General features: G+C 49.9%; 1 protein-coding gene across 1 annotated transcript in view; it reads right to left on the bottom strand.

Annotated features, from left to right (window-relative positions):
- Positions 1-717: 717 nt before the first annotated feature.
- LOC108555515 (uncharacterized) overlaps positions 718-14,146 on the bottom strand; it is an 83,758-nt gene continuing 70,329 nt past the window's right edge. The window contains exons 5-7 of the mRNA XM_017911178.1: positions 10,368-10,531; positions 9,340-9,496; positions 718-961 (exon numbers count right to left, since the gene is read on the bottom strand). Coding sequence (XP_017766667.1) covers positions 825-961; positions 9,340-9,496; positions 10,368-10,531 — 458 coding nt within the window. The 3' untranslated portion in view covers positions 718-824. The remainder of the gene's footprint in view (positions 962-9,339; positions 9,497-10,367; positions 10,532-14,146) is intronic.

The raw sequence follows: 14,146 nt of genomic DNA on the forward strand, positions 1-14,146 counted from the left end.
GCGCCATTGCGGCTCACTTACTGAATTATTTACGTAAAAAATAAATTTACCAGGCCCCGAAGCGAACCCGGTTTCTGCCACTTTTCCGATGAATTGCCCCCGGATTACTTGCCAGCTCCGATCCTCTTAATAATTCTTAAAGGGAGCCATCGCGTGCAGCGTCAGGGTGCAAGTGGCTTCGAAAATAACGTTAACCGATCGAGCTCCGTTCTCCTCCCATCTCCGCTTCTGCGAGCTCGAATATTCGAATTTTACTCTCGATTACAGAACAAACGAACCATCTCGGTGCATCGGTCGGGAAGCATTCTCAGATACAGAGCGCTTCGCGAAAACGCACGGCTCTCTGACGTTTCGATAATCCTCCGATTCCTGTTCAACTAGCGTAATCGATTCCACTCGGCTTACCGCAATCAGCGTTTCGTACACCACCCGCGACCATCCCAATTATTTCTAAATACTCCTGCAGTGCGTTATCGAGTAATTCCGCCTGTTCGCGAAGAAGCGAAAAAGAAAAACATATTTTGCCCCATTTCGTTCCATGGAAGCACTCCATAAATCCGAAATGATCCTCCACGGGTCCGTAACTCACGGTGACGTAACGTATCGGTGAAAATTCAAACGGAAACGTCGCGAGGACGACATCTGTTACGTCTGGATGGCGACTCGTTACCCTCTTATCGATAATTCCTTACGTAGCTAACTTACGGTCTAGTCGTCGTTGGTCAAATTTCTAGGTACTTTCTCTCCCGTCCACGAAACGGCGGAATACAAAGACAGAGAAAGAGGGAGAGAGAAACACGCGTGAAATACTGTCGGAGTGTGCGCTATTGCAGGAAAGTTTGGCTGTTTCGTGCGAGTATTAGAAACCACGAGAACGGAAGTAGGAGCCCGGCCCAGTGCCTGACGTCACATCCGGAAGAGACGTATCCGGCGTCACGTTGCATGGCTTCCGTACGTTCTCCTAAAACAGAAATAAAATGCACTTTCTCAGTGTAATCCGCGCGGAATCCAGGAACAATCGTGGATTTATGATTATACCTGTACCCGCGATTGTCGCGCCGGGAAGGGTGGACCGGTGGGAAAGGTATCGATGGCGCTGGCCAGAACGAAAAGAGTAATGAAACCGGCCACTCGTAAATCAACGTCTCGCGGAGACTATCGGATTATTGGTTTTTTCTGTGTCGCCGGGCCCAGAGTGAGCTAACGTCTTCATTAATTATCGCGCTCTTTACCCACCAGTTGGACGCTTTTTGCGCCCCAATTCGGGAATAACGAATAATTATTCCACGCTAATCGCGGGACCCTGAGGTGACAGTTGGTTACCTCCGTAAGGTGTCCAGGAACGCCGTATATCCCGACGTCGAAAAAATGACGAATATCTTTCTCTCGAAGGACGTTGAATTTCCGAGCGGAACAAGCGATTCGAAGGGCTGCAGTACGTAATAAAGATGTTACACGTCCCGCACGCAAATGCAAAGAACGTGCCGCGAGCAGATGGCGTCGGGCACGTGTACGCGTGCTCAGCTGTGCTTACAAGAACGTCGCTTGACGTTGCCAAAAGCTATTTCGCAAGGCGTGGCTTCGCGTACGCGGAGCATTGCCGCGGTTTAACGTTTCCGCGATATTAAATTGTCGCAGGGGGACGCTTTAAGTTTCTCTCGGCGAACGATTAGCGAGAGAAGATTGTCTAATCGGAGAGTAAGTCGACGAGGTAAAGTTGCAGATAGTTTTTCCTGGAAATTACAGCTCGAGCTGCCCCGTCATGGCCGAAGAGTTAATCGAATAGCAGGGAAACGAGGTTTTAAAAAATTGGTGGAATTTTCGTTATGGAATTTAGACGAGCTGCTCGAGTTCGACAAGAAAGTTAGTTAAAGTCGTTAACGACGCGAAAGCTTCGATTATGGCTGTTGGCTCCTTGGGGCCAGCGATGCTGGCGCACTTCCGCTTCAACGTCCCTTTACGACCACCAACACCGACAAGATCTTCATTCTTTTTCCGACGAACCGCTAACAGCTACCACTTTTAACGATTTCCTCCGCGATTACGCAGGCCTGATCCTCTAGTGGTGGAAGTAGGTGTATTTTACGAGGTAAAAACTGGTCTGCACTGGTCTATGTACATTGGAAACTAATAAATTTCCGGCTTCCTCCAGTTTTTCCTCCTCGGAAACGATACTTTGGTTTCGGACGCGATCCCGGTGGTTCATTCGCGGTGAAAATTCATCGGTTTCCATGGCAATTGTTCCCGTGTTCTCCGACGATCAAGCTCCTCTGCTCTAGCTAGCTCTCGAAATTTTCGTTCGCCGACATCTCGTCGATCTCTCGCTTCGCCGTCATCGAACGAATGTCCTGGTGCATTCGGTCAGCTGATCTCGGGTCTTCTAATTAATAGATTATTGAACGGACAGCGATTCCCGTCCGAAATCGATCATGATTGATTGCATAGTATCGGCATTCGTTTCTAAAGTCGCGTCGCATGCCAGCGCGCATAACATAGGTCCATTTACTATCAGATGTCCGCATGAAATTCATATCTCTAGCGGAATCGTCGGTCCGGTCAATAGCGGAACGCCTCTGATGCCGAGTAGAATGCTTTAAAATGACTTAGCAGAACCCTGGCTCCGCCATTCCTTCCCTTCAAATAGAATTTATATTCCCTAATGCGACGTTAATGTCTGCCGCCGATCTTTTTCGCTTCTCCGCGCTGCGATAGCGGTTGATCTCGAGATCCGTATCGAAGTTCTACCATAAGGGTACCATAAGGTTCTCCGAACTCGACTGCCGAATTTACCGTGGAAACGTTATGGGAAATTAAGATGACAGGTGCGATAGATCGCGAGGGGGAAGTAACGATTAGAAATTCCTTTGTTAACGCGAACGGAGGAGGAATCCGAGGTAAAGAGGAAGGATCCTAAATCTTTGTCAACGCGATTTGCTTCACGGTCGATGAACGTCCCGGGTATTAGTGCCTATGGCCTGCGGTTTACACAATTTCCTCGGTATTCGAGTAGTCTGTTCTACTTGGCGCCTCGTGGCCAGAAGATCACGACGGATTCCGGACACCAGCGTGCGATCCGCTCCCAGTCCTTTGTCGAGGGTAGGTATCAAGGGTAGTTAATTGGCTGCCCGGGCAGGGCACGGTCAATTGACCGTTTAATTAGAGTGGTAGGGTATCGATGGATTTTCGGTTGCTTGGCATTAATCGATGATCTCCGTGGCTGCGTTCCGAGCATCTGTCGTTGAAATTCCTCCGCGTATTCTGCTTTTCTTCACTCCGTACAGGTGAACAATCCCGAATTGTTCGGCAAATTTTTGTACAATTTGGATGAAACGCAGCGTTAAATCTGGGGGGAAAGAGATACTCCATTTCGTTTCATTTGGAAGCAAACTCCCCGTTGGATAGGAAAAGTAAAATCATTATTCAGAGTTACGCGCGATTTACGAAGTGAGACACCCATATCATAACCCCCATAATAAGTTCTAACGTTATTTTCCGCCCGTCTAGATCCCGGTGCACCAATGTGTCGCCTCGGCGCAGGGATTCATGGGTGCCTTTGAGATTTTTAAATATATATATATATGTACTCGAAGCAGGCAACACGGCGCTAAAGTTAGTGGAGAGTTTAATACCTAACGACTCCCAGAACGACCATTTATACGGCTCCAAATTTCATCTCCTGCCCTTTCTTTTTCTCTTCTTCTCTTTCCCCCCCGGCTTTAACCTCGACCTCCTACGATTATTAAATTTCCTGGCCGAATTGAAGCGAGAGAATTCATTCGCGCCCTCGCGTTATTAAAATGTTATTAAAAGAAGTCTCGATCGCGGAACGCGTTTTATTCCCTTTCGATCCGTCAAACTCTCCCAAACAGCTCGCAGTCCCGAGTGGACCAATTAAATTTTCAAAACACGGCGAAAAGCCGGCATTTTTTCTCGTCAGTCGCGTGGAAATACTCGGTCTCTGGAGATCCGAGTCGCTGCGGAACAGTGATACGAAGAGAAACTAGTGCGCCGGCAGGCTACAGGGCGAGAAAATATACGCGCGGCAGGAAAGTCTGCTCTCCGCGTGTTTGCGAGCAGACAATCGCGAGAGTGTTCGTGCAAGTTTGGATATCGATCGGTTTAATGACTCCCAAAACATTTGCAAAGTAGTCGAGCAACGCTCGAAGAAGGATCAACTACGGAAACGCGTGGGATACGGGACAATTTGCAAGAGTTTCTCCGGGAAAGCCAGCCCAGTCGTGGAGTAGCTCTTCCTCAACTTTTCGAGCTTGTAGATCACTCGCGATTCCGTGCTAGTCGGAACCCGAACTCCTCTCCTTGTGCCCGTGACAACGGAAACAGACTTTCGCATTAACGAATCGACTTGCAGCGAGCAAAAGTTACGTCAACGATTTAATGTCCAGTCTCGCGATGAACGCCGATGACCGGGAGGGAATTGCGATGTCATCGATGACGACAAAAGCGGAGCATATCGGAAAAATGGTAATTGATATTATCGATACCGCCGTCGATAACGAAACGATGAAACGACAGTGCAGCTTGGCGTACAGAGTGGAAAACAATGAGTAAAATCGCGGGCCAATTAGCGGCGTAATGGTTGCACGATAATTCGCAGCGATAAAGCTTCCTCTCCCTTGGGATCGCTCGAACGCCACAGATTGCCCAGGCTGGCCTTAATAATTTTCTTTAATCACTGCATCCTATATTTAATTCGTAGCGTCTGATAGCAGCGCACCGGTGATCTACAGTTCTTTGGTAAGCTTAGCAGGCTAGCTTAGCGGAGCACTTATGGCTGATTTATACGATCCATTACCACTACCAGTGACCCAATAAGGCCGGCCGCCAACCTCGGTGAACCAGATCAGTGGCGCTCTTAAAGGCTGATTCACAAGGCCCGGCAGCGTTGGCCTTAAACTATCCTCGACTGCGAATCTTATTAAGGTCAATGATGATACTCTCGTACCTCGTGACGTCAAGATCAATGGCGCGCCGTTAGAAATTATTATTACAGCCATTATCGAGCTTCGGCCCGGCGAGATTGCGAATACTTGCATCGCGTTGGATGCATCGTCCCGTGTACGAGTGTCCTCTTCTCCCGTGACAAACTCGCGTCTCTGCCATGAATTTCACCATCCACGATGAAACTCCTCTTCTCGCGCGTCCCCGAGATTAGCGACACGCCGTTAGAGATTACCATTATGCGTGTTATCGCACCGCGGACCTCCGCGATTCTTTTCCATTTTTTCCCTCCGGGTTAAGTAATGATCCGGCAGTTAAGCGAAACTTCGTGCCCGCTGTTGAGATAGCGAGAAAAAAATTCTTTCCTACGCTACACGTCGTTAAAGCGCAGCTTTTAACTGCAGTTTCCGTGCTATTAGGGCCGCCTAGTCGTTAGCCAAATTTTTCCCGGGCAAACTGTTCAACTCGTAATCCGAACGCAACAGCGCTAAAAGCTCATCGCCGTTCTTAACGACGCGCGCGCTGAATGCGAGCCAAATATCAAGACCTCTTCTCGCGAAGGAGACGACGAAGACGCGAGTAGCCGCGATCGGTCGAGGAGAAATCCTGGAGGATTAAGTAGAACGCGAAGATTCCACGATGATTCCTGGAAGATCGAAGATCGCTGAGGAACCAAGGAAGATGGCGGCGGTGTCGGAATCGAACGTGGGAGGAATCACCTGACGCGAGATAGCGAAAAGGCGCGAGAGTAGGGAGGGAAATGGAGGGAAAATGAAGCGAAATGGAAGAAGCGAGACGAGTGGAAGGACGGTGGAAACTTTAGGACGAATCGGTTGGAGTGTCCTTGCAGCGAGACGGTATGAAGATATCGAGGATAGGACGGGAAGCAAGAGAGAGAGAGAGAGGACTCAGAGTGATGTGCAATTAGGAAAATTGAATTCCGGCGTAATTAACTTTCTTAATTAATAGAATCGCGGAATTGTATCTTTAATCTGGCCGCTGGAAGTGCTTCTGGCAGCTTCTGTCACCGAACGAGAGAGTGTGGCTTGGGTCTGACTCGGGATGAAACCAGAAACGGATGAAGAGGGTGGAAATGGGAGTGAGAGCGAGCGAATGGGACCGAGAAAGACGGAGAGAGCCGGAAAGAGGCTCGACGAAGGAGGATAGAAGATGGAAGGACGAAGAAGGCAGGGATAAGACAGGATTGTTGCGACGATTGCGAGAACTCTGGGATGGGTAGTCGCTGTAAGTTTTGATATATGCGCGACGTTATTTACGATCGCATAAGAATTAGCTCAGACAGCAAGCCGGTCTTGCGGCAAAAAGCCGGCTTTGCACCGCGGACTGGCACTGTACTCCACCGGTTTTTGCTCGTTCGCTTCCGGAAAAGTCGTTAAATCTCGCGCCGCATTCGACGAATCAGCCAAATGACGTTTCTTGCCAGCGGCTGTATCGATGGGAGTTCAGGCGACGCTAATTCCTCGTGTATTTCAGCTTCTAATGGAAATATCGCCTCCTCTGGCCGCGGGTGGACCATTTGCGTCAGCGAGCCGATTCGGAAATACGCTCGGCCCCGATGGCCGCGCGATCGTCAAGCGGAATCGTCCCGGTGGCGTGAAAAATTAACGCGGATCGTTTCCAACGGTCGACGTTCGTTAGAAAGCCGACGGGAAGTCATTTTTCTCTCCGTTCCCTTTACGGACACCCGCAGATTAATTAATCACGGCGTGCCGATTTTGTTCGACCGCCGGATCGATTAATAAAACCGTGCCACGCCGCCCAGTTCGTTATTTAAGTTAACTTTCCCGCCGTGCGGTTAATTACGCGCGAGCCACGAGTTACGGATAATTTCCGCGTTCATGGAATGTGCATACGGGCGCACGCAATCGTGAAACAACGTTTGATCCGAGATGCCTCTGAATTCGCAGTGAAACGCGCGAATTCGTAATCCGCGAAATGGCGGGGCGACTCGTCCGACTTGTGATTTATGTCGCCGGTCGCGACGTTTCCGCTGGATTTGCGTGTAACGGCGTTCGCTTTGACGCTGTTGAAGCGTACAAGGAAAATAAGTTCCGTTTACGATCCGCCGAGCCGATGTCCCGAGTTGAAAATAATACGTGGCCTTGGTCAACGACGTCTTCCAGTCCGGCACACAGAGGTGAAACTTTGTGTACGGTGCGCGATCAGTCGCTCGTGGAACTTGAGACGAGGTGTATCGGAGATAAGCGACGAAGGACAACGAGGTGAATCGACGCGAGTGGTTGGCCAGTGTTCCGTTTGGAGTTTCGCAAGAGGAAACGCTAACAAATTCGCAGCATCCTGGGATACGGTTACACAGAGGTAAGCCTGTTAACGTGATTTTATCGATCGATCGAATAGCGCTTGTAATTAGCGGTAATTGGTTTTCTTGCCAACCTGGCTCGAGTGTTTACAATTTCGTTGTTCCTCGGTTTCTGCCGGGTGTTTCAACGGGGCGCACAATTCACGCGGCATTTATGGCGTTATTTATGGGGATATTTGCGTCGGTGTTGGCTCGTAAAAATCATCTCGGTGTCGAAGCACCGTGACGGTAGCGTTTAATTCCAGCCGGGTGGTAATTCTTTTCGAAAGCAGCTACTCGACCTGGCCCATAAACTGCCGTGAATTCGCAATTTCGAGGACCGTACGGCGATTCGCCGAAACTCTGATTTATCAACAACGGCCGGTATCCCTGCAACATCGATTATAACGGAACGGCGCGAAATGTTGCCCACTCGGTATAACGAACGACTCTTCTCCGTTCGTTTTTCATTTACTGCCAAAACAAGTATTTTATATGGAAACCGTTCGATTAATTCGCGCCGTTCTCATCGCGCGTTCGTCGTCCGGTTGCGCGGAAATGACGTTTAAAACTCGTCGAAAGTCCAAAGAACATCATAACCGAGGAAGCCTAAGGGCCTCTCGCAGCTTCGTAAACCGACGAAATCAGGGGAACGAGCCGGTAAGATCGAGGGGGAAGGCGGTAGCTGGAACGTTGGCTATAAACCGCGTAAATTCGCAATCTGCGAAACTACGAAACGAGTCGGCGAAGTTGTGATTTACGGCGCGTTCCATCGCCCCGTACACGGGACAAAAGAAAAGGAATAGCTCGGCTGGTACGTATGTATACGTACGCGTACACGGAGCGCCGGTGGGCGTCGGTCGCCCGGGAAAAATGCGACGTCGCGCGGCCCGCCGCTTCCTCGCGATAACTTCCGAAGGAAAATTCACGATAATAGAGACTACTGCCTGTGAATTCCGCATGCAAGCGTGCTTACGCCACTCCTCTGCCCTTCTCGGGGCCCTCCTTTTCACCGAACCTCTCCACCTTCCGCCCTCTTTTCTTTTCCCTTCCAACAAGGTCTCTCCGCAGCTCGTGCCACCCTTTCCTTCTCTATTTCTCACCGGCGGACACATGCACGCCCGTTTTCCCCGGGATTTTCCCTCTTTCTTGCCGACCCCCAAACGACATCCGCGGCGAACCAAGAGGCTGAGCTAGACAAATAGTCCCGCCGTGAAATACCGTCGCCTCCTTAAAACTTTAAAGTGTTTCGAGTAATCCTAAGGCGCGACTTTAGATCATGGGGATACCCTTTCCAGCGACCGCCGGTTCTCCTTTTTCCCTCGTTCTTACCCCTCTTTCGCTTTCTTCTCTTTTCCGTCGTCTTTCTTTACACTCCCCCCTTCCCCCTCTTTTCGTTGCTCTTTTCCCGCGTATTTTTCCCATAGCCGTTGCACGACGCGCACCAAGACGTTACGGTGAATCGAATACAAATGCCCGCGTCCGCTGCTCGTAATGCTCCGGCCGATGAGCTTCATGGAGGAAGGTTCTTGTTCTGCGGTTTGATCGCGGTGGAACGACGATTTAGGGTTAGCTTTTATGGCGGCAATTTGCACTGAACGTCCGCCATTACGCGGAGACGTTTGTACGATACTTCGATCGTATTTTTCCGCCAGCCCTGGCGCGATAGGGGTTGGGTCATTAAACCGGTTTTAAATCCCTGTCGTATCAAATATAAAGCAACTGAAAGCGGAAATAAAGGGGCGAGGAATTGAAAAATGGGGAGTATATTTTTAAATAAAGAGAGCGAAATCGATTCGGGCGAGATAAAATTTCCAAGCTCTCCCAACCCTTTGACTCCCGTGGACGTGTACGTGCCAGGAGATATTTTATTTCGTGCAAAATGCAATTATTTCGCGCGCTGTATCCTCGACGAGAAATTATTATCGTTACACAGTCGTACGTCGAGTGATCGATCGGTGTGTCGTCGGAGATAAACGGATAAAATGTTTCGTTTCGTGAAACGTTTCCAGGCAGGTGTATTCGTCTGTCAAAGGGTTGAGAGACTTTTGAAGGCTAACCTGGATCGACGAGCAGCATTATGGTGTCCGATCGCCCCTCGGACGGTCTGCACGAATATTTTCCAATGTCGTGCGGCGTGACCGCTGCCAGAGTCAATTCCGAGACTGTTCGAGCCGCGCCTCTTTCAGTCTCCACGTTTATGCCCCCTCGTGCAGCCTGAAAACAGTGCAAACACGACAATTGCGACGGATAATTCGGATCCAGCACTTTTTTTCCCCCCCACGCGGCACCTGCTCGAACATCCGGTTACGTCAACGGACTCGCAAATCGCCGTGTACATATTTACAATTAATACCCTTTTACCTGCAGAACACACATCATCCCGCGAACGGTATCCGCGGATGTTGACAGTGCGAATATTACGATCGAAAAATATCGCAAGTGCGGAAAATTAAATAAATCTCCGGCCACCCTGTTCGCGCTACACCCACCCCGAAACGTCCACAGTTTGTAATTTCGTGATAAATCTGCCGAGATGAATCGCGCATAACTTCCACGGACAAATTTTCACCAGTTCGCCTATCGTCCCCCCGATCGCGCATTTTTCATCCCCCTATGAATCGATTTAAACCTTCGTTGTAATTACTCCCGCCCCGTGCAACCTTCGCGAACGACGAACGCGTGTAAACCTCGCGCGAGTTGAAAAGTCAGCTTTCGACACGCGCCATCTTCTTTTCCATCGACACACAATTTCCACGCGATCGACGGTTTCTTAACACGAAACGTTCTTTTTGATCGATACTCGCGTAGATTCGACGCTCGATTTCGACGCGATCGTCGGTATCAATGTTCCCTTTGAACCCCCGTGGACGAAGAAAACGGTGTAAACAAAAATCTGCCTGGCTGAAGCAGGCTTCGCGTTCGGCGCGAGTCGCGTCTCCCCGTCACGCCGATGATTTACGATCGTATTTCTTTCCTTCGAGACGAGATTCTCGAGGGTGAACGCGAGGTGGCGTCGGAAAAGGAGGAGTCGACGTAAAAAATTTCATTAGAGTACGCCTCGCGAGTAGACGCTGAGCTGCATTACCTGGAATGTTAGGAGTTTGTTATCCCGGAGCCACTGCACACCCCTGATGGGCCGGGTCTGATACGGGGACAATATGACGCACCTCAAGGTGATCGTCGTCCCCGATGACACCCTCTGCTCCCGAGGACCCATTATGGCCGCCACTGGCGCCGTGCTCTCGTAACCTGCAAGTCATGTAGGAACAACTATCATACGACGGCAGTGTCGATCAAAATTTAGGGTACCGTTAAACGGGCCACGAAACTTATCTCGGTTTGCCCTTTTCGATATTCGGTATCGGTGTCACTCGACACAATTCGCCAAAAATTTACAATCTCGGCATCGGTGAAGTAATTTCTAAAATAACGAAACATTTCGCGGATTTTTATCCGCTTCGGTTCACGAGGATTTACGCTTCGTAGATTTAAAAAGTGCCCTTCTTGCGCGTATTCGTTTAAATAAAGCTACCAGCCTCCGTGCGTTTAAAACAATGTTAAACAGCTTATAGCCCGGAGATCCGAGAAGAAAGTAATTACACGGAGAGAGGACCTTGCGGGAAAAAGAACGGAACGTGTTTTATGCCTTCCTAGCTGAAAAAGTAGATTCATTAAAAACGCTGCTGCTGAACGAAGTCAAGATTTACGGAACGATGTGACCAAAAGGGGGACGACGAACTTCGTTTCGAGAACCGGTAATAATTTCTCGCTTTCGTTTGTCGCGCGAATTAATTATCGCCCGCGAAAATAGCGTTCGCCGAAGGAATTGCGAAACCCGTCGATCGCAGGAACTCTTGCTAACTTTTTAATTGGCATCGTCGACTCGGTGCACCGATCGCTACCTGTTAATTGACGCGATCCATTCTTCGACTGGATACATTTTAATCGTGGAGCGCGGTGTCCGGATCCGCGAGAAGGATCTCCCTTTAATCGACCGCTTTGATACGCGCTACTAAGGACCCCAGACGAGTGTCACGCGATAATTTAAATTAATTCCAGCGTCGACAATCCACTCGCGAGCGAGACGTTGGCGCACAGCTTTACAACGTCGGAGCTGGGAAAAAGAACGGCGTAACACGGTTTCCGTGCAGGACGTACTGTCAAGTTTGTACATTTTAATTTAGAGGGTCGGCACAAGTGGCCGTTTAATATGCGTGCCACCGTGAAACGACGTGTTCTTCTCACGCCATGCGAGGCCGTTCCACTCGCTCCAATTCCCGCTTGAAATCGAACCGCGATGCGAGCGCGACCTCGCCGAAAAATCGATCGCGAAAAATCCTAAACTCGTCGGTGTTTCGCGACCATCGCGTAGGTTAGCTTCGGAATTCCGAAACTGCGGATCCGGGAAACGAAAGACCGCGAGATTCGTGCTCAGGGACAGAGAGAATCCGCGAGAATAACCTGAAAATCCCTTTGAATAGCCGAATAGCCGCGAAGGCGGCGCAAAGAGATCACAATTACGATTCGAGACTTAAGTCTGGCTGTATTAAAACGCGACCTATTTCCACGGACCAAGGCTGAGGAAAAATAAGAAGACAACGGGTGAAGAGCGCGAAGGAGAGACGGAAAGAGGCTGGTGGTAGTTCGCTTTAGGTAGTCGGATCCTCGCTACGGAAATTGGAGTTTGAAGTGCGAGGAAACAAGAGAACCGTTCTCGTGCGCGGGACAACGAGGCGGCCTAATAATTCATTACGAGGCGAAAGGGAAAAACAATGGGAGCCGCGTAGCGCGTGTCTCGTAAGGGGTGGCCCCCATGGTGTATGATAATGTCGGGACAAGCATACATTATTCAACGGGGGGTACAGAGGAGAGGCGATGGTTGAGACTCATTTAACGCCACGTTCTCTTCCTGCGGGGTCGTGGAAGCGCGGTTATGGCCGCGCCAGGTGACGAGGAAAAAGACCCCGGAGAACCGGAGGAGGTTTTCCACGACTACCAGGATTAAGGATAATCCTATTAGACTTGAATTAATCCCCCGGGAACTGCATTTCTCCTCGGCGAAATATTACGTTATGCCGTTATTACTGTACACGCCGCGGCAGCCTGTTCTTCCTGCGCCGCTCTTGCTTTCTTTGCACCCCCGTTCGGGGGTAACTTCGATGATAATTGCCGGAGACCTTTCGCTGTCTCCGCCCTCGCGGTCTTTAATTATTATCAATCCTCTCCGGTGATATTTTGCGTGAAAAATAGGGAATCTCGTTCAAACATACCTTATTTTTCCCCCCTCAGAGCGCGTAGCAGCGATAACCGAAATCTCTGATCTTCGTGGCGGATTGACAGAGAAGACCCACCCTTAAAAATGCTGCTCGAAGAGACGCGTGCTAAGAGCGAAAGAATATTGTATCCAACGGAGTAAAGTACAATCTGTCATCCAGTAATAGACTTATTAAACCCAGCCCCCTCTTCTCCTCGCTGCAATTTCACGCGAATCTCGTTCGTTTCCCAATTTTTCCCCCGTTTCTCTTTTCTTTTCGTTTGAATTTACAGTCCGGAGGAATCTCGTACTTCACGCGCGCCTTTTCCACCCCACGTCGATATATTTCCCCGGGATTAGTTTCCCGAATTACACATAGTCTTCTCCGATGCAGTTTAAATTCCACTTTCGTTAAGAGCCTCGATTTATCGGTCACCTAGGCACATCCATCCACTCGCTCGCTAACGTGCAACGCTTATCGCGCAATTTTTAAAGCGGGTTAATCGCTTTTCCCGGGGATATTTCAATGCGAAGAGCGACGCGCGACGCTCGCTTTTGCCGCGCACACTCGAGATCGGGCGTCGATTCGTAGTCGATGCCAGTCTCGCATGCAGGGAGGACGAATTTCTGAGAGTCGCGGGCGACGAAGAAAGGGACGGTGAAATCTCGCGTCTCGGGGGTGAAATGATGGAACTTGGAGAGAATTATGAAGCGTCTAGGAGGACGCTGCAAGAAGAATCGACGACAGATCCCGGGCGTCAGAGCCAGCGAAGAAGCGCACTTATCTTTAAGTGATTGATGTCGACTGGATCCGGGGAGGGAATAAGAAGCGCCTGTCGGATGATTTTTTAACGGGCCAACGGTGTATAAAGGTGTCACGGTACCCCTCTCCGCGCAGATACATCAAGCTCCATTAATACCGCGGATAGTTAAGGGTAGAGAAAGCGGACCGACGTTTCGACGATTTATCAAGTCCCTGCTAAGTAACCGTACCCATTCGGTTGTCGTCGAAATTTCGCTCCACGCTGGCCTATGTTTACGGCCAGAGACGCGAGAATTAGAACTCGGGTACGCGGTATTAACGCATCTCGCGATCACGAACTTTCACGGCGGTACGTCCGCGAGATTTCTCTAACTAGCGTTTCAACGAGCGATTGAAATATCCGTCAATTTGCTGGTTGAAAAGTTGGCGATCTCGTAACGGCGGGGTCATTCGAATGCTCTCGCTGCTTTTCACGGAGAGCCGCGGATAATTTGCGCGCGAAAAATTCGCCCCCGCGACTTTAATCGGGACGCCAGTCTGAAATACGATTTAAATACAGCGCGAGTCAACAGCCAAGCGCGTTAGCTTCCGGTGCGGCAAACGCGGGGAAGAATAATTGTGTTTGCCGGCAACTTGCAATCCTCTTTCGAAAGTTTGGAATAGAGCGAAGATCGCGCGAAAATTGTATTCTTAAATCCGGCCGGGGGTGGATCGATCATGGTCGGACCTGGTAATTTGCAAATTTGTATACGAAAAAGCTTTCGCGAGCGAGCGATATGGAGGGAATTTCGATAGTCGTGTATGCTCGGCCGCAATCGCACGTGTGCAGAGATTCGTGGGAAGAATG

Source organism: Eufriesea mexicana, unplaced genomic scaffold (assembly GCF_001483705.2).
Source record: "Eufriesea mexicana isolate 0111107269 unplaced genomic scaffold, ASM148370v2 scaffold124, whole genome shotgun sequence".
Lineage (NCBI taxonomy): Eukaryota > Metazoa > Arthropoda > Insecta > Hymenoptera > Apidae > Eufriesea > Eufriesea mexicana.